This window comes from Salvia hispanica, chromosome 5 (genome assembly GCF_029641045.1).
Source record: "Salvia hispanica isolate PSC_SH4W2 chromosome 5, Shi_PSC_v1, whole genome shotgun sequence".
NCBI classification, from domain to species: domain Eukaryota; kingdom Viridiplantae; phylum Streptophyta; class Magnoliopsida; order Lamiales; family Lamiaceae; genus Salvia; species Salvia hispanica.
In genome coordinates this window covers 983,630-1,002,435 of record NC_142696.1, presented here as the reverse complement: position 1 = coordinate 1,002,435, position 18,806 = coordinate 983,630, and the positions used below count along the sequence as shown (strand labels likewise).

The 18,806-nt window shown below is 37.8% G+C and overlaps 2 protein-coding genes across 5 annotated transcripts; both read right to left on the bottom strand.

The window, feature by feature from the left end:
* Positions 1-4,934: 4,934 nt before the first annotated feature.
* Positions 4,935-10,705, bottom strand: LOC125187023 (CRC domain-containing protein TSO1-like). 2 transcript variants are annotated; one of them, XM_048083528.2, is made up of 13 exons: positions 10,441-10,705; positions 9,254-9,390; positions 8,602-9,142; positions 8,456-8,524; positions 7,746-8,034; positions 7,430-7,649; positions 7,282-7,350; positions 7,012-7,201; positions 6,840-6,938; positions 6,673-6,739; positions 6,304-6,472; positions 5,599-6,191; positions 4,935-5,518 (listed from the first exon to the last, which is right to left on the bottom strand). In XM_048083528.2, exons 1-12 carry the CDS (start codon positions 10,510-10,512, stop codon positions 5,615-5,617), a joined length of 2,499 nt encoding a protein of 832 aa, XP_047939485.1. In that variant the 5' UTR covers positions 10,513-10,705; the 3' UTR covers positions 4,935-5,518; positions 5,599-5,614. The 2 variants fall into 2 exon arrangements, with proteins under 2 accessions (XP_047939485.1, XP_047939486.1); XM_048083529.2 differs by having other exon boundaries at positions 4,936-5,518; positions 8,602-9,139.
* Positions 10,706-11,430: 725 nt separating this feature from the next.
* Positions 11,431-18,107, bottom strand: LOC125187831 (Cyclophilin-like peptidyl-prolyl cis-trans isomerase family protein). Of its 3 annotated transcripts, none has more exons than XM_048084475.2 (14): positions 17,997-18,107; positions 17,248-17,352; positions 17,055-17,109; positions 16,654-16,742; positions 16,330-16,354; positions 16,205-16,243; positions 15,028-15,145; positions 14,596-14,723; positions 14,043-14,397; positions 13,616-13,713; positions 13,333-13,528; positions 12,479-13,249; positions 12,333-12,398; positions 11,431-12,030 (listed from the first exon to the last, which is right to left on the bottom strand). In XM_048084475.2, exons 2-14 carry the CDS (start codon positions 17,320-17,322, stop codon positions 11,703-11,705), a joined length of 2,343 nt encoding a protein of 780 aa, XP_047940432.1. In that variant the 5' UTR covers positions 17,323-17,352; positions 17,997-18,107; the 3' UTR covers positions 11,431-11,702. The 3 variants fall into 3 exon arrangements, with proteins under 3 accessions (XP_047940432.1, XP_047940434.1, XP_047940435.1); XM_048084477.2 differs by having other exon boundaries at positions 17,867-18,008; XM_048084478.2 differs by lacking the exons at positions 16,330-16,354; positions 16,654-16,742; positions 17,055-17,109; positions 17,248-17,352; positions 17,997-18,107 and adding an exon at positions 15,913-15,990.
* Between the last annotated feature and the right edge of the window lie 699 nt (positions 18,108-18,806).

Below are 18,806 nucleotides of genomic sequence, written 5' to 3'. Positions count from 1 at the left end.
GATCAGTTAAAATTCTGAATCGTGATAACAAGTACATCTGTCTAGGTTTCCACTATCTAGTGTATATACGAATAAAATAACTCTAAAAATAAAAATTAAAAAAATATTTTGTTATATATATAAAAATAATAGTTAAATGTATAAAAGTAATCTTGCATCTATGAGAATTAGATAATTCTTTATCACATTATAAAATTTAGAAATATTTAACTTTTCAACTTATGAATAATGATAAAGTAGAAGAGATAATAAATAAAGTAAGGCACAAATAATTATTGTCTAAAAAGAAAATGTACTCCATATTATTTAAGTTGAAGCTAAGATGTCTCGAAGAGGAATACGAATCAATTAGTTTAGGATGGAGAGAATACAACTCAACTATATTTATATGTTACACACATTTTTCTATGTTCTAGAATTTTCAACTCTATTATTTTATATTTTCTATATTTTGATTTTTCTATATAAAGATTTGGTAACATTTGGATTTAAATAATAATAATAATATCAAGATATTTCTATTATGAACTAACATAAAAAAAAAAGATTAGTTTTCATACATTTATAACATAAACAATAACAATAGGATAAAATTATATAACTGAGTTTGTACAACTAAAATATGAACTGGAAATTATATAACTGCATTTTTACAACTAAAATATGAACTCTATGTAAATGTGCATATTGAAAGTCATCTAGAGATATACATGAAATCTATGCAAGTTTGATAATCATATAGCAAAATGTAAAATATCATAGATTGAATGAGTAGTATATTAACACTAAATGGAAAGCATCAACGAAATTAATTAGTTTTGGAAGTCATCTAGACTTATTACAAGAGGCCCGTGTCTTGGGTGGGCATAATTTTGGTGATAAGGTTTTGATTCCGCGGATGTCATTGATACCGTCTGGTCCAAGGCTACCTTTCAAATTCCAACGACGTCAAATTCCCCCTGTCTGTGTCATATGCAGTGACCATTAACAAAAGTCAAGACCAATCATTGTCCCATGTTGGATTATTTTTGAAAAAACTGGTCTTCTGTCATGGAAAACTTTATGTTGCTATCTCTAGAGTCACAAGTCGTGAAAGATTGAAGATTTTAATTTGTGGCGATAAGATTGATAGTAGAAGTGATTATACTCTTAACATAGTATACAAAGAAGCCTTTCAAAATGTATGAATTTCTGGTGTTAGAGAGATGTTTGTAACATTGTATACTATTTAATTTTTCAAACATTTCATTTATTTACTTTAGCATTTAGAAATTTTCAGTATTTTGTTTGTATTTCTTTCCCTCATGTTGTTCTGTTACTGTGGATCGATAGATTGATAAAGGTATAAGTAAAAGTACGTTTTTGAAATGTTAATAATCTATTTTTACAAAATATTCAATAGTTTTTTATTATTAAATTCAATAATTGTTTTCTCTATATTAGTTATTATTGAAGGATGTTCGTATTTCTTTCCCTCATGTTTTTTGAAATGTTAATAATCATTTATATAATATTTTAATAATTTTTATTCCTGAATTGCAAAAAATCAACAGTAATATATTTTTTTAAAAATATATTTGATTTTTTTAAAGATAAATTGGCCCGTGAATAGCACGGGTGATAATGTTAAAATAGCAACGGTGTAGCAGTTTATGGCATGCATCGTCGAAAACTGTATATCTGCAAGCTGGAGGCCTATTTAGAATAAAACCTTTTAGGAAGCATGAAATACTACTATTCTATTACAAAATTTAATTCTTCCATTTATCCAAAGCTTATAATAATATATTTTCCTTTTTCATAAGCATATTTTCCCTGAAAACAAAATGCACCAAAAGTTAGAATCAAAGTGACTAAACCTTGATACATAAATTTGAATCATAGTAGTATATTTCATCAAAGTACTTATAACTAATATTTTTAAAAAACAAATAATATTCCAGGGAATGGATTATGGAATTAGTACATGTGTAATAAATTAATCTGAACTCAAAGAATAGTAACTTTAATTTAAATCTGACTCCAATAGTATATGTAATAATCTTCACCCAATTTAAATGAGACTCATAAAAAATTAGTAATTAATTAAAACAATGGGACTTAAGTGTAAACATAAATATCAAACATTACTAACTTTAATTTAAATTTGACCCAACTAATAATATTCAAGACCTAATTTATACGTGTAATTTAAATCTGACTGAACTACTAATAATAAAGACATAATCAGAAAAATACAACTAATTAATATAGGTCCACATTGAGCATTGTGTCTTAGACAAAGTTCAAGACTGCAATCTATATCTCATGTACTGCAAGTATCCCTCTCGATCCACGTAAATTATAAGGATAAATTTATTGGCTAAACCCTTAAAGATAGCCTGTAAAAGCAGAGCTAATAAAGACACTTAGAGCACTCCCAATGGAGTTCCCTAAAAACTCCCTTATTTCTCCCTAACTCCTGCCACATCAGCGCCACATCAGCACCAAAATTTATCCCCAGTTTTTAGCCAAGTGCTACATTGGTTTCTCCCTTATTTCTCCCTTATTTCTCCCTAACTCAACATTTCATTTTTACATCATTATTTTTTATATTATTTAATTTTCCCTACAAATGTATTTAATAAATAGACTAATAATGAACAATTCATCGTTGTATTAATCATTGGAAAATATAATACAACGAGAAAAAAAAAACTACAAATAAAAAACGCAAATAAACAAAGATTTAAAAAAAAAAAATCTAAGACGGAGGGGCCGGAGGGGCGTCGGGATCGAGCCCCAGCGTACTCTGCAGGTGTTGGATGCATTTCCAGAGGGCCGCCTTTTCTTCAGGGGTCCCGCCGCCGGTGAAGTACAGCGTGTACATCTGGGTCAGATTGGCGACATTGCTCGAATAAGTGGCTTTTTCTAAGTCGATGACGGATTCCGACGCGACTTCCGACGTTGCGCCCTTCCCCTTCCGCCTCCCCTTCGCCTTCTTCACTCCCTCCGGGCGCTCGTGCGGACCATCCCCACTCAAGTCGATGTGGGCCGCGCTCCCCTCGCTCTCCGAAACGCTAAGTCGCGAGCGCACCGATTTCCCGTGCAGCGCGTCGTGCATTCCCGTCCGGAATTTGGGGAGATCCTTCAGCTTATCGTAGATGTTCCAATACTTGAAGCCCTTCGTCGACAAGTACTGGCTACTATACATCCGGATGGCCTCATCTCGGACCATGTGCTCGTTCTGGCCACTCGTCATGTGAGTCATCAAGTTAGAATAAATACCGTTGAAGTGCCCGCAGTCCCTCATGAGGCGCTCCCAATGCCGACGGATCGCCTCGCTGCCATGGTCCTTCATTGAGGCAGTCTTGTGGCTCCTGTACTTCGCGGCAATCCGCTCCCAGAATATGATCTCAGTCTGGTAGTTGCTGCGCTCCGCGTCCTGTGACGTGTCCGCCCAGCAGTCGGCTATCAGCTCGGACTCTTGCAGAGTGTAAGTAGTCCTTACCCGCTTCGGCCTCTCATCGGAACCCGTATCAGTCGCAGCCGACGACGCCGGCGCCTTCCCCCTCCCGCTCCTAGAAGGCGGCTCGGTGGGCGTTTCTTCCACCTCGAAGTCCTCCGCGCTCAGTGTCGCGGCCTGAGATTCTTGGTCGCCTGGGGTTGATCCGGGGGTGTCGAACTGGGGCCGATACACATCGTCGGCTGGAAAGGGCATTCTGCCGGCAGAGTTGAAGTACGGAGAAAGTCTCCGCGCCGGAGGAGTCTGCAAAGGAGACGGACCCCCGTATGGAAGTTGGCCGGGAGGAGAACCCATCGCCAACAACGACTGCATCCACTGCTCGTTTGCTTCATCCGTGTTGGGAATTTGTGAACTCGACTCTTTCCCCTTACCCTTATCCTTACCCGATCGGGAACTTTTCTTCCAAAAGCTCATAATTTTGATGAAAATTGAAGATTGGGAGAAGAGATTGAAAATGGAGAGAATGAAGATTGTGGGTGATGAATGGAGGAAGTGGAGGAAATATTTATAGGGGTGGAATGTAAAATAGCCGTTGGGTTCAAAAAAAAAAAAAAAAAATTTTAATTATCGCCGATTATCGCCGAGCGTCGCCACAGTGGCCGGCGATCGCTCGGCGATAATCCGGCGTTAGAACGCCACTCGGCGAAGCAACGGCAACATTATCGCCGAATTATCGCCGACTTCGCCACAATGGCCGGCGATAATTCGGCGATAACCGGCGATTTATCGCCGAGAATTCGCCACCTCCATTGGGAATGCTCTTAACCACTTTCCAATACTTGGGGAGAGAGCCGTTACAGCTGCATGCAGACAAACATTTTTCAAATTTAGGAATTTCTTAATATAAGGCTTATAGTAGAAGATTTTAATAAAACAAGATGTTGTGAAAATGTACAAATAGAGATGTCAAATGGGTAAGGCCGACCCACCAATGAAATAAAAGGGGTTTGATCTGGGCTCAATAGATTAATCGGGCTCCAATTGGGCCTTTTTCCGAACTCAGGACCGGTCCGAGCCCAGGCCCACTCAAAGCCCGGCCCAGGACCGGCAGAAGATTGAATGAAGATTGAATATGTATTAGTTCTTGAGTGAAGATTGAATATGCATTAGTTCTTAAGTAAATATTGAATATAATACTATTAGTTCTTTTACGTGTATGTATTATTGAATATTCATATCTCCTAGTTAATTTATTAGTAGATGCATGGTTGTGGAGTATTATATTTGTATATTTGTTTTCTATAATTACATAGATTAGTTATTTACTTCTTTTTTTTCAAAAATAGTGAATCCTAGAATTTATTGTGTTATAATAATTTTGATTAGCATAATTATAGAGATTTTATATCTATCAAATATAGTTCCATAAATATAGTGATTGATTAGTTATTTGTATGTTTTCATGATAATCATAGATTTTATTAATGAAATTATGCAAAAATAATCAATTAATTTAATTAATCACCCTAAATAAAAACTTATAGTAAGTTATAACAAATTGAAGAACCTCACGGTCAAGATTTCTCATAGTCCAAACGTGGGCAACATAAGTGACAATCTGGTTGGCACAACAAGTATGCAAGGAAACAAGCCTTATAGGGTTCGACCACATCACAGCTCCGGCTATGGTCAAGGCGATGGTGAGAATGGAACAGTTTGGACTCCCAAATTTCCAATTTCTTGATAGATAATGATCCCTTTCCTGGATTTTGTTTGCACTAATTGTAAGCCTAGGAAGATAGTAGATTGGTGTCCTTCCAAATATTGAGAGGTGGACCCCACGTCTTGATGATGGTGCAGTTTGAGATGGGAGAAGTTATGGAGACCTCACAGTCTTGATGATGGTGATATTGATGATAATGGTGATGAAGACATTCTTGAAGATTCAACATGATGTTTGGGCCATTTGATCTTCAAAAAGTATACATCCCGAGAGTCGAATGCATATCTGCTTATTGGATGGCGGGACGTGATTAATGAAGATTGCTCACAATGTCCATGGATGAAAGCTACCTGTATAGAAATATGAAATTGTAGTTCAGTTTATACAGTTAGACGTTAATCACGGGTTGTCAACTGAGTTCAAGTGTTACCATCTAACAGCTTCGTCTACTTGTTGGCACCGCAATTTTCAGGAGAGCTATCCTGCTGCACGCCCAGGGTTTTGGAATCAATGCATGGTGTGAGAGGTGGGAATGAGGGAACAGCTTTCAGTATGAACTTGCGTGCAGTTCGAAGATCTGCTGATGAACTTGAAGTGTACTCGGGTGGTTGGCCATGAGGTGGAGACACTCTTTTCTTATTTGGTGAGTTAGCTTTCACAGTGTTGAGGGGCGTCGGACTATCCTTCAGTATTTCTGGCGTATCATCTTGCACGGTGTTAGACAACCCAAACTCAAATTCATCCTCTTGCAGAACTTTGCTCCCACTAAACTCAGCCATCGGGGTAATTGGTGATCCGCGCCAGACAAGGGAACTTCTGGAACATGCTGCTGAGAATTCATCCACCGTGTTGCCATTACCATGACAAGATTCCTTCGAACTTTCAGGAATTGCAGCATTATTAGCTGAAATATTGTGAGATGCTGAGGACATCGCGTATGGTGTTGCATACGTTAAACCAGATTCTGGCGAATGAAAGTACTTTCCAGAAGGGAAACACGCCACTGATCCATCCGTTCCATGGCTGTTAATAGAGAATTGAACAAGAAAAAGCATGTTAAACACCCATAATAACCATTAAAAGTTCATTATATGCCAAGTCCAGCGGGATCAGTGTAAGAAGAGTTAAATCCTACTTTGAGAATTGGAATGCTGGTGTGAGAGGAGTCAAATTATTCGGATTGACAAAGTCGGTATGGCATGTATGACTCCCGGATGCATCTATCTCACATTTTTGTACAAACAAGTCGTCGGTTGTTTCTTGGGAATCTTCTCCAGCCAAGTAAACCTTAGCCATTCCATATACTGGGGGGAAATAGAGAAAAGAATCTCGATTAGACGAAGACGTAGGTTTAACACATTAAGCAAATCAAAAGCGGGAAAAATTATATCAAACTGTTATCTTGTCCAAAATGAAGCTACTACTGATCTTCAATCTTTCTGCCCCAATATGCTCTGATAGTTGTGTATCTATTCCGGGAAAAGTATTTTAGAGACAATCATACCTCCCTTTTGGCCAAAGACATTCTTGCATCCTTCACAGCGGCATCCATCTGAACATCCAACATTTGCCTACACAAAGAGAAAAACAAAAGATATCAAAAAAAAAAAACTGAAAAATAGTACTCTATGAAGGAAAATGCAAGATATGCACAGTCATAAGACAATATACCTGATAGCATTCACAATACTTTTTAAGACACATCGATTTCTTGCACTTGCAGCCTTTTTTATGTCTTGCTGAGGCAGGTGTGAAATTGGATCTATCTTCCTGCATGGAGTCAAAGTTGAATTAGTGACCTGCTTATATCTCCATCAACAACAGTTTCTGTTCAGAAGAATACCCCACAACTTATATTAGGGGATTGCTCAATGATGTGTTGTACAACTCTAGGAGCAAATGCAAATGGGTCCCGAGATTCAATTTTTTTCTTTGTCTCCATAACCTTATCCTCATTATTAGGTCTGTTAAAGCACTCTAGACAAGAACAAGCATCTGCACAATAGGCCCCAGCAGCAAAGCAATCACAATAACTGTAGAGAAACATATGCCAAAAGAGGTAAATCAGAAGCTGCAAAACACAACTAATAAGAAGAATGTTGCAACTACTTACAGCTTCAGACATTTGGACCTCTTACAGTTGCAACGCTTACGACCATCACCACTCTCAGTTGCATTCATCCTGGAAAGACACAAAGAATTTGGTTCTTAGAATAGCATCACATGATATGATTATATGCTATCAACGCTCATAGGCTTGCCTTTTCTTTTTAGGGCTTAAATTGTTGATCCCCTCCAGTTCACTATCTTTTTCAGTAGTTTCCCTTTTATTGCCTAAAATTGACTGGTTTGCATTGGAATTTAAGGTGACCAAATCATTAGCAGGTTTGACACCATTTGTGGCCAATGGCAAAGATGAACCATCTGATGCACAGTCATGAGTTTCATGCTTGTTTCCATCAGTTGTTGCTGACAAACAATCTGGCAGACATAATAAGAAGACTCAGCAAGCAACCAGATAGATAATAAGAGTTGATCATAAGTGTAAATCTATATCCCCAAGAATGCTAAACTCACCCCACTGAGCTGCTTTCACATTTATTGTTGCAGCAGATCCAGCTCGCACAGTATTGAGAATACTATTCAGGTGTAAGCCAAAACCAGAAGGCTTGGGAAGCTTGATTGACGAGTTCAACGTATTTTGAGGGTACAGTTTCCCATCAATGGGTGTCAATGGTGTCTCTAAGATTTGTGTCTTTGGTCTCTCACCATCTGAAGTATCTTGAGCTTCTCTACTTGAGATTATACTATGTTGAGCATTTTCAAACTGGAGACAACGCCTACGTACCCCACGGTTTTGAAAAGCCTGATTAATTTAGCAAATTTAAAGCCCATTCACCAAAAAAAATTAAAGTTGCAGTATAAAGAATAGATATGGGCGTCACTTAAAATTGTGTCATGACATCATTGCAGACAGAATGTTCTTACATCGAAAGCATAGTTACTTTTTTAACATAACTCAAATGTAGGATGTGCAGACTTGAGCAGTTGCCAGTAAGCAAAGATTTGGAGAACTTAGAATCAAAATGACATTAGTAAAAGAAGCACGAATTTCAGAAGACAATAAACAGCACCACAGAACCACGGCATTGTAGAATATGTAATATCAATTTTTCAAGTTAATGTATAGCATGTTTAACCCATTCCTTAAATTATTTTACATTTCCTTTATAGTGGAGGGTTGCCCCAGTGGTCACAACAACATGTTCAGTATATTTTCCATTTACCTTTGATCCTGTGGGCAGATTAGAAGATTGGTCCAAGGAGGCAGCCTGTCCAGCTTTTGCATTCTGTGACTGAATTATGAAGAAAATCATTATGACAAAACAATTTTCTAATAAAAAATAATGTACTGATTGAAACTATCACTTACCTCAGTCATGAAATTGTCTTCACCGCGATTGACATTGTCTGCAGACAACTCAGTCCCAACCGTTGAACAATTAACAGAAACTTCATCCTTTTCTGATGCACTGGCATTGATCAATATATGTTCAGTTTGTGCATCTTCAGTTTCCTTACAGATAGAAGGATGCGTTACAGCCAATTCTCCAGTTATTCCTGAATTAAGTTCGTGCCGAAGGTTTACTACAATATCCTTAGAGCATGTTGGAGCATTTGCTAGTTGATCATTGTGTTCAGTTTTTTTGATAGTTGAATCAAAGGAAAAGTCAGGGTCGGGAGAATCAACATTCACAATATCTTTCAAGAACTGTTCGCGGGATCCTGAGGGACTTTGGATTAGCTCATCTACAGAATTGTTGCTATCTGAAGCTTTTTCGGTGGAAGCTGCTATACTGGTGCTGAGCTGAATATCTTGTTCCCCATTCCCCTTGACCGTAGAGCCACTATTCTTGCTCTCTTCTAACAGTACGTGTAATTTAGGAAAAGAAGTTCTGGGGAACTGAGCCCTGCTACATATTTACATCATAAATTATTAAAATACTCCTCTATTTTCTTAAAATAGCATGCATTTGATATTAATAATCTTAAGCGGGAATTGATTAACTCAAAAAATGTATAACCTTTTGTGGGGAATGAGTTGAGGAGATGTAAAGACGAGGGGAGGAGAATTGAGCCCAGGGAAACCCTGTGTAACTGATGATGCTTTGACTGGCTGTATAGGAGAAAGGTTGCAAATGTAACTAAAGACAGGCGAGTCCTAAAGCACATCAAACAACAAATTGAGGTTAAACCATGGCAATACCATCTGTTGAAGAACAACTTAGTCTATGATATCCAGATTGTTGGCATGATATATTTTGTAATACAGGAACACAGGAAGGATATTATTGCAACCATGTGAATGCTTCAAAGTAAAAATTAAAGATAACTTACATCCACCTAAAATAACAAAATTTACATGCAAGCAAGAAAATGCTTCATAAAGCAAAATATAAGCAACATAATGGACCATATAGAGGGTCAGGAAAGCCAGAAACCTAGCAATGATAGTAGTAACTGGAATTTTATTCTATAACTTTACAAACAAAAAAAGATTTAAATGCCGACTCCAACTTCCCTTGCTTACATGACTAATAAGAATGCTTCCCTCACCAAAATAAAACAAAATTCTAGTTTCATCCCTGTACAAAGACTGAACTAAAATATAAACACCACACTGATGCAAAATTTTCCTAATAGCTCACACACTTTATCTTCTTCTTCATCAAGTTTTCTCCACAAAAATGTCCACCATCTCCTGTCTTATAACTATTGAACCTCTGTTAGTCATTATTAACACTCAAATACTTGATTTAGCCCTTATACATCATCTTGACAACCGGTCCATCCAAAATTCACTTCGAAACCCATCAAACAGCCATAGCATGCGACAATAGCTAAGCCAATAAACCTCTTGAAAGCCCAGAACAATTGGAATCTCCATGAACAATTTCAACTGATTCCCATTCTGATCAATTTCACAAGTTCTCATGCACCCTCACACTTCACTGCCAGATAAAACACAATCCCGCATATCTAGCATATGTGATCACTTCAAACACAACAAGCAAACAAAAATCGACCAAACCGAACCCCAAAATTCACATAACCAGCTCATATTCTCAACAAGCAAAAACACATTTCCCGTTTCTCGCTACTCTAAAACCTCCTTCTAGTCTAAATTCAAAACCCACAGCGCAACAAATTCATAATGCAAACCGATTAAACAACGTATTCCAGGTACAAACAGAAGAGCAAGTGAATGTACTTGAAAAGTGGCAGTATCAAAAGCGTCGGAGGTGGAAGCAGGTAACGAAGATTCAGGAGAGTCCATTTCCATAAACCCTAATCACATGCCTAATGCTCAGCCTCTGCATTTCTCACCTACTCTCCCTAATCTATCTCTCTTATAATCCTTTTTTCCCGATTTCAATGGAGTGATGTTCAATTTCTCCTTTTCTACAAAAAAGGCGGATATTGTTTTCAATTTCTCCTTTTCTTTCTGCTTACGCCGTTTACTGTGTACGCAGCTAATCCAAAACGAAATGGATAGACTCATAGAAGAGAGATGTTTGGGCGGGAAACTGTCGAGTGTTTTTTTTTTTGAGATTTGGGCTCAGAATTGGGCTACATTCGTAATGGGCCCATTAATCTAATCTATTAAAAGTTGTGGGTTTCATTTGTAATAATTTAATCATTGTGGGTGTAAGAAATTAAAATTAAAACAAAACAAATTTAGTACAACGAAAAACTGAGAATTTGCTGAACACTAGTTTGCAATTGAAATTTTGAAAGGTACATAATAAATAAAAAATAACTTAGTTTTTATGATTTTATAAACAATTAACCTTTTAATATTTAAAAACAAAACACGGAAAACAAATAAAATAAATATTACTCCCTTCGTCTGCCATTAGGAGTCTCGGTCACTTTTGCGCACTCACTTTGTAAAAATGATAATAAATACTAGTTAAAGTGGAGAAATGGTAAAGTAAGAGAGAATAATGTCGAGAAGAGTCTTATCTAAGTTATTCTCTCTCTTACTTTACCATTTCTTCACTTAAACTATTTATTATCAATATTATAAAATGAATGCGCAAAAGTGACTGGCTAACGGAGGAAGTACTAATATGACCTAAACGAGATGAGTGGACCAAATTTAATGCTCACATAACATTTATAACATCACATTTCTTGTACCAAAACTAGACACTAATAACCAAGTAGAAGGAAGGAAATTGAGCTTTTCAAGTCGTCCTTCAACAAGTAAAAGAAAATTCGATAAAATTTGGCTTAAAACTAAAAAAACACTGGAATGTCGAGAAATTAATCCTAACATTGGGTAAAAATATAGTTTCCACGTAACGAAAGAGATTGCAAGCCCAACATCTCTTCAGCTCAAAGTCTAAAAACAACATTGTTCCATACACACAAGAAGCTAGCCTTCGCTTAAGTATTGCTCCGGGTTCCGAATATTTCGACAAACTACTCGTATAAGTAAAACTCGAGATCACACAGCATAGCGCAAAATCAATCACGGTCTGAATCGGGTGAGCCATCGCCGTAGGAGACCAGGCCTGTCTTGCGAGGGGGGCTACCGGAGGAAGACCTCGAACGACCTTTATCCGAGCGCTTCGGGGATTCTGAACCACGTGGTGATCGTGAACGTGATGCGGATGGGCTGGGGCTCCTGCTTGGGGAAGGTGACCTCCGCCTTTCAGGACGTGCTGGTGGTGAGCCACGGTAAGGGGACCGGCTACGAACAGGGCTGCGGCTGCGGCTATAGCGACGGCCACGGTAGCGTATTGGACTGCGAGAGACGCTCGGACTGCGGGTCCTACTTCTCCTGCCCCTATATCTGCACAGTTTCAGCAGGAACATGAGAATTAATGTATAAAATGAACAAAAATACTACTCAATTTGTCCCAAGTTAATCGAGATATTTCTTTCTGCACAAGATTTAAGAAAATGGTGTTTAGTGAGTGAGTTAAGCGAAGAGAAGAAAGATGGTTGAATTTTGCCAAAAGAGAGAATGAAGTAAGATGGTTGAATTTTGCCAAAAGAGAAAATGACTCATTTAGCTTGAGGCATCCCAAAAAGGTCTATTAACTTGGGATGTAGGGAGTAGAAATTTTTTAAATTACGTAAAGGAAGGCAAACCTTGGGGGTGTTCTCGCTCGAGGTGGTGTCCGATAACGCCTAGGGGACCTTCGGTAATTAGAGTATCTGCCAGAATATAATAAAAGAAACATTAAGCAAGGAATAATATTCATGGGTTTAGAATACAAGTAGAAAGTGTTCCTCACCGGTCACGGTTACCACCATAGCGATATGACCTAATAGGAGACCGTTCAGCAGAGCGACTCCTGTAACGCCGGACATATGAGTATCGGTCACTGAATCCCCTTCCTCTTCTAATGCGTTTGGGTGATCCATCAGCAGAAGGACTTCTCGACGAGCTCCTACGACGGTCAGAGACAGGTGACCTACCCCGGTGGCCTGTGCTTATCGGACTCCTTGAGAAGCTGCGTCGATTGGTCCTTCTAGGCGCCCTCACTGGACTTGGACTAGGGCTTCTCCTAACAGGGACCCTACCAGAGCTTCTGCTGACACTTCGATGGGTCAATCGAACTGGGCTCCTGCTCCTGCTTATGCTCCTTCGAGAAGGTCTGCCCGAGCTCCTGCTTGGACTTCGCCGAGAAGATCTCACGGGACTACGGCTGACTGATTTCAATGGTGATCTTCTGGATGAGTTCCTTACTGGGCTCTGAACCACTCTTCCTCTTTGAGGAGATCCGGTGGCACTTCTACTTCTACTACGACTTTGTTGAGAACGAGACCTAGCTGGTGGGCTCATGCTGGGACTCCCTCTCCTGTTGCTCCTTGCAGGACTCCTGCTGCGACTACTTCTAACAGGAGAATTGCTCCTGCTTCTGCCATAATACTGTGGGCTTCTCCTGCCACTAGGACTCCGACTCCTGCTTTTTTTTGCACCGGCCCTAGGACTTTTGCCAGCATTTCTCGGACTGAGGCTCATGCTTTTACTCATGGATCTTCTAGGACTCAAGCTTCGACTCCTGCCAATTAGAGATCCAATAAATCACCAGTTTTTAGAGAATAAGCACAAACATACATGAACAGGAATTATAGGGGTGCAGACCTAGATTTGCTTGGGAGATCATCCAATACATCAGGGTGTCTATCAGCAGCTCGGTCAGATCCAATTCCTACTCCATTTCCATTACTTTGATGGTCTCCATTTTCCCTTGGGAACTCACCCTCTTCCTTGTCAGAAATGTCTGCCTCCCCTTTCTTATGATTAAGCTTTGCGTTCTCTCTCTCGAGCAGTTGATTTCCTTCAGGAAAGATGGAACATTAAAACATTAAGCATGAGTACAAATGGAAAGAAAAAAGACCTCCTAAGAGGATGGTTAATATCTTACCAGAGGGTTTATGCTTCCCATCAGAAGCACCAACTGCAGCATCATCTTGAGAGCTACTTCCAGATTTACTCTCGCTCTCACTATCAGAAAAACTACCCCTATAACATATTGCAAAACATAAAAATAATTAGACAGAGACCACCAACCAGTTCACTCGACCTCTAATGGCTTGAAGTTCAAACATGCGTTCTAAGTGGGACTCATCACAGCTACTAAGATTTTGGGGTATGCATAGCAAAATTTGTACTTTGGACTTTGAAATGATATCACTAAGGAAGTCAAAATTTAGACACTACCAACGTACTGACAGGCAGGAATTTCATCTCCAATTTGGAGAGCTAAGGTTGTTTAACTAGGGAGCCATGTACAAACGTCTAGAAGATGAAAGAGCACAGCATCTAAGGTGTAACAAAATCATACTGCTGACCTTTTAGATTTACGTTTTGACTTTCTATCGCGCCTCCTGCGTCGCTTTTCATGTCGTCTATCCTTTTTCTTGCCACGCCTATGTTTGTCCCTCTTAGATCTCTTTCGTTTCTTGTGCCTATCATCACTTGAAGAGCTAGAGTCACTTAAGGAAGAATCATCTGAATCAGACTCAGTATCAGGTTCTGAAGAATCCATATCGCTTTCTGTTGAGCTCTCAGATTCAGAACTGTAGTATTTCCTTCTTTTCCTCCTCCTCTTTGATGACTTCTTGTGCTTACCCTTGTGTTTTGCCTCTTGATTGTTTTCCTCAGCCACATCCTTTCCTGTTTTCAACTTATTCCCCTTTTTTTTATCTGTACACTCCAGGAATCAGTTTATCATAAGTGAGCAGTAAAACAATGAAAAAGATGTTCGACAAGAACTACAAAGACAGAGTCAAAAACATATATTGAGACTAGGTAGCAGAGCACCTAGCTACAGCTCATATCACAATAACATTCCCATTAATAATTGTTAATTATACATAAACCTGAAACAGGTTAACTTCCTACCATCGTGCAGTTCTCCAGAATTGACAATTTTCACAGTCACAGTAGGTTTTCCCTCCTCATCTCCAACATTTTCCATCTTCTTCAGCAGTTCATGGCCTTTCACAAGTTTGCCGAAGACATAATTTTTCCTGTCGATCATACAAACAACGCTCAACTAAGGGTAATACATGAAATAATAGTCATGCCACACAGCTAGAAAAGCATCACTACATGGTATATATGGTTGTCATGAATTCTCGTCAATCACACAGCGACTCACAAAATTTTTTAAGCAAGGATACAAATTATTTCACAAGTTTCATAAGGATTTGGATTTAAATAAAATAGATCTATTTTCTGAACAAAGATATGTAGTACAAAGAGATGCATGTGAGCTATCAGATGCCCAGCCCAGAAAAAGCAGTCCAGCATTTGAAAGAAAAGAATAAAAACCTATCAAGGTGATGATCAGCCTTAAAGGTGATACTGAAGAGAGAGCCCCGCTCGTCGCGATCAGCAACAGCCATAGATAACAAACCAGGCCCATCATGTCTCAGTTTCGTAGACTCGTCTGGAAAACAGAAAACAGTTATATTAGCGATTTATGTTTAATACTGGACAATAACGCAACAATAAGTTTTATACAAATGCACCACATGAAAATGATGTACAGAAATCAAAAACCATGCAGGCTTTTTAACCATACCCGTGTGTTAAGTGTCTTGTTCCATGCATATCAACAAATTTTGCAGTTAAAACATGAAACTACAGTTTTACAATGTTGGATCACTATTCAGGTCAATAATGTGATACAATTTGGTCAGCTTTCAATGACACTAGCACAAGGTTAATGCTATGATCTGGCTTCAAATTTCAAAATCACATAACCAACAGAAGTTGTTATGGTCGCCAAACAAATTATATTCTACATCATCTAGAGTTGCAGTGAAGGGCTAGTAGTGTTAAGCATCATGTTCCAAGCATACCAGGGTTCCGTGCTTGTCCTTGCATACTAGGCTACTAGTATGCAAGGACAAGCACGGAACCAAGGTTCAGCAACTCTAATAATCATTTTTGCATTGGCTTATCATATCACTTGGTATGCTGCTGAACAGGAATCATGTGTGCTGAAGTATAATCTAAAGATTGATGTATGATAGAGCTGAACAGGAATCATGTGTGCTGAAGTATAATCTAAAGATTGATGTATGATAGAGCTTAAAAGGGGATCAACACAACTTAGGAACAGTGTCTGGACACTTGTAAACCAAGTCGCATGTTCTATAAGATTCAAAATATATGCCAAACAATGCAGGCAAGAACATTTACATTCCCTACCATATTAAGAGAAAACAAATTTTCTCATGTGAACTGAAGCTCCAATGCAGCGAGAATAATGTCAAAGTCATCCCCTACCTTCACAGGCAATAGAAAGGAAATCCACTTGTTCTCAAGAGAAAAAGAAGTTGATAAAAGAAAAACATATGCAAATGATATGCCTATCTCTCTGAACTAGGAGATGCAAATATAGGTTTTAAATGTCAGATATACATTTCTTATTCTAAGTATTACCAGTTCTCCCCAGATGATAAACTAGAAAAACAAAGATGAAACCAAGAAAGTTTCATACCTGGAAACTTTCCATCATATATACTTTCCCCATGTTTACCTGCAAAGTTGAAATAATTTCAGTTCAGTAACCTTTATAGAGAATGATGATGGCATGCATAACACCAATGCTCACATATAACTTACCATCTTTCCGAAGAAAGTCCCCTCCCTGCAAAATAATTTGAGGCTGTCAAAACATAACTACAAAGACAGTGCATTGGGTGCTTTTAAGCATGTTTCAGTAAATCATAAAAATGGACAATTCAATAAGTACAACCTTAAAACTATATCACAAGAAATGCAGTCATGACCATCAGCCCTGTCACAGGATAAACAAGGATAACTGGCTAAAACACAAAGTCACTTCTCATTTATGCTATAACAATACAATGGCCAGAGCAAATACATCATATAGAACTCGGATCTTTAAGCATTTTTTTAAAAATATTCAGAAAGCAGCTAACATACCTGAGCCACATATCCTTCGATAATACGATGGAAAAATGTTCCTTTATAGTGTAGTGGTTTTCCAGTTTTAACACTAACACCTTTTTCTCCTGCAGAAATGCAAAAACAAAAATGAGGTCAAGAATAAGAATAACAAATATACCACGCTGAACAAAGGATTGATGGATGGATGGAGGATAAAAAAAATGGGACATTTCAAGGAAACTTATTAACACATTATTTGACAAACCAGTGATAGCTGCATCGCGACTTCACTAAAACCATCAATCATGAAAGGTCAATGGTTTAAGGAAATATATAGGAAGTTACATAAGGTAAAGAAAAATCAGGACTCATGCATGTTCAAGTTTATGAGTACCGGGGCATGATATGCAATGCATATGGAAAATGGAGGAAATTACCAGTGCAAAGTGCGCGGAAATTTTCACAAGTCTTGGGAGCAAGATCAGTAAAGAGCTGCATTACATCAGTGAACAACGACATGGGATCAAAACATCGGTTTATAGGGGGGAAAACTGCTGTATATGGGGAAACATAATGTGAATTTATCGAGTTTCACAAATAAATTCATCCAAAGGTAAAAGAACATAATACCTCAAAAACCATCCTCTCATAAGGATCTCCGTCAATTGAGACATCCAAGAACACTAACACTTTCCCCTTGCTCATTTTCACGCACTCCGGATTCACCAGCTCACACTGATTTCAATAGGACAAACCGATCTCAGATCAAAGCACACAACTTACAACAAAGGTAATTGCAGCACAAACACGAAGATCATTTCACTTGAGAAAATAGTAAACAGAAATCCTACAGCCACTCAGATCCAACACACTACAACATGGTTACTTGTTAGGATTTTCATAGTATAACAACTTACATCACAGTCTAACGAAATTCCTAACAAAGATAACCATCCTACAAATATTTCAAGTAAAAATCATTGGAGTAATAATCAACTACACGCAGATGATAATGCGACAAATCACAAAGCAAGAAAATATCAAATCAAATTTCATCGACAAGCAGGCAAACGCACAATAACTAATCCATAAACATACTGAAACCCTAAACCCCAAGCAGAGCTATTCAGCTTAATTAAACACCAAAAAACGAATTACTTCAAAATCAACCCTATACATGACGCCAACACCAGCAATCTAGATTCGCAAGAAAGCAGAAAATATTTGCAACAAAAATATCAATTTCTACCTCAGAATCCTAAACGGAGAGCCAGAACAAGACACAATCAGCAAAAATCAGACTACAGCATGAATTCAGAGTGTCGAGCGAAGAACGAGGAGAATCGAGTAGAATCTGTGCTAGGGTTTTGAGCCCTTACCAAACGGTGCAGCTGACTGAGCTGCTCCTCTCCACAGAAAATGTGACTATGTGTGTGAGAGACTGTGTGTCTTTACTCTTTATTTTGACGAATACTAGTAATATTTTTACCTGTTTATATTTTTGTAATTGTTGGGAGAATAAATATATACAATACAGTAATATTTTTTTATTCGAAAGTGAAAAAAAAAATAATACTACTGACGACCAAGTAATTTGATCGTACGAAGAAGGTCTAAATTATAAAAAACCTCTTAAAAAAAACTGTTGAGAAAAATATCCCTGCATTTACCAAATAATAACAATAAATATATTAGTAATATTATATCCGTGCCAAAAAAACAATAAATCATTCAAACTAATATACATGAAGAAGACTAGTCTATTATGTTTAAACAACTCGTGGCTATATTATATTCGGTTTCCTAAATAAAATAATATTAAGATGGGGTATAATTTAAAATTGAGTTGTTAGATTATTATAGTCATATGAGGTTAGTTAAGACTAATTATTATGATTGAATTGCGATATTGAATCTCATTACATATTTAATCTCATAATATAATCTTCCAAATTAAATTAACTAGTTTTTACCCTCGTGCGATGCACGATCCAAACATTTTTTAAAAATGAATAATGAGGAGAAATAATCGAAAACCAAATAAGACATAAAAACGATAACAACACAAAAAAGAAAAGTAAAAATTACTCCACAACGTTATTAAAATTGAACAATAGAAATATAAAAACTCAAAACTATTCAAATAACAAAATACAAGAGAAAATTAAGTTCATAAATACAAAAGGACA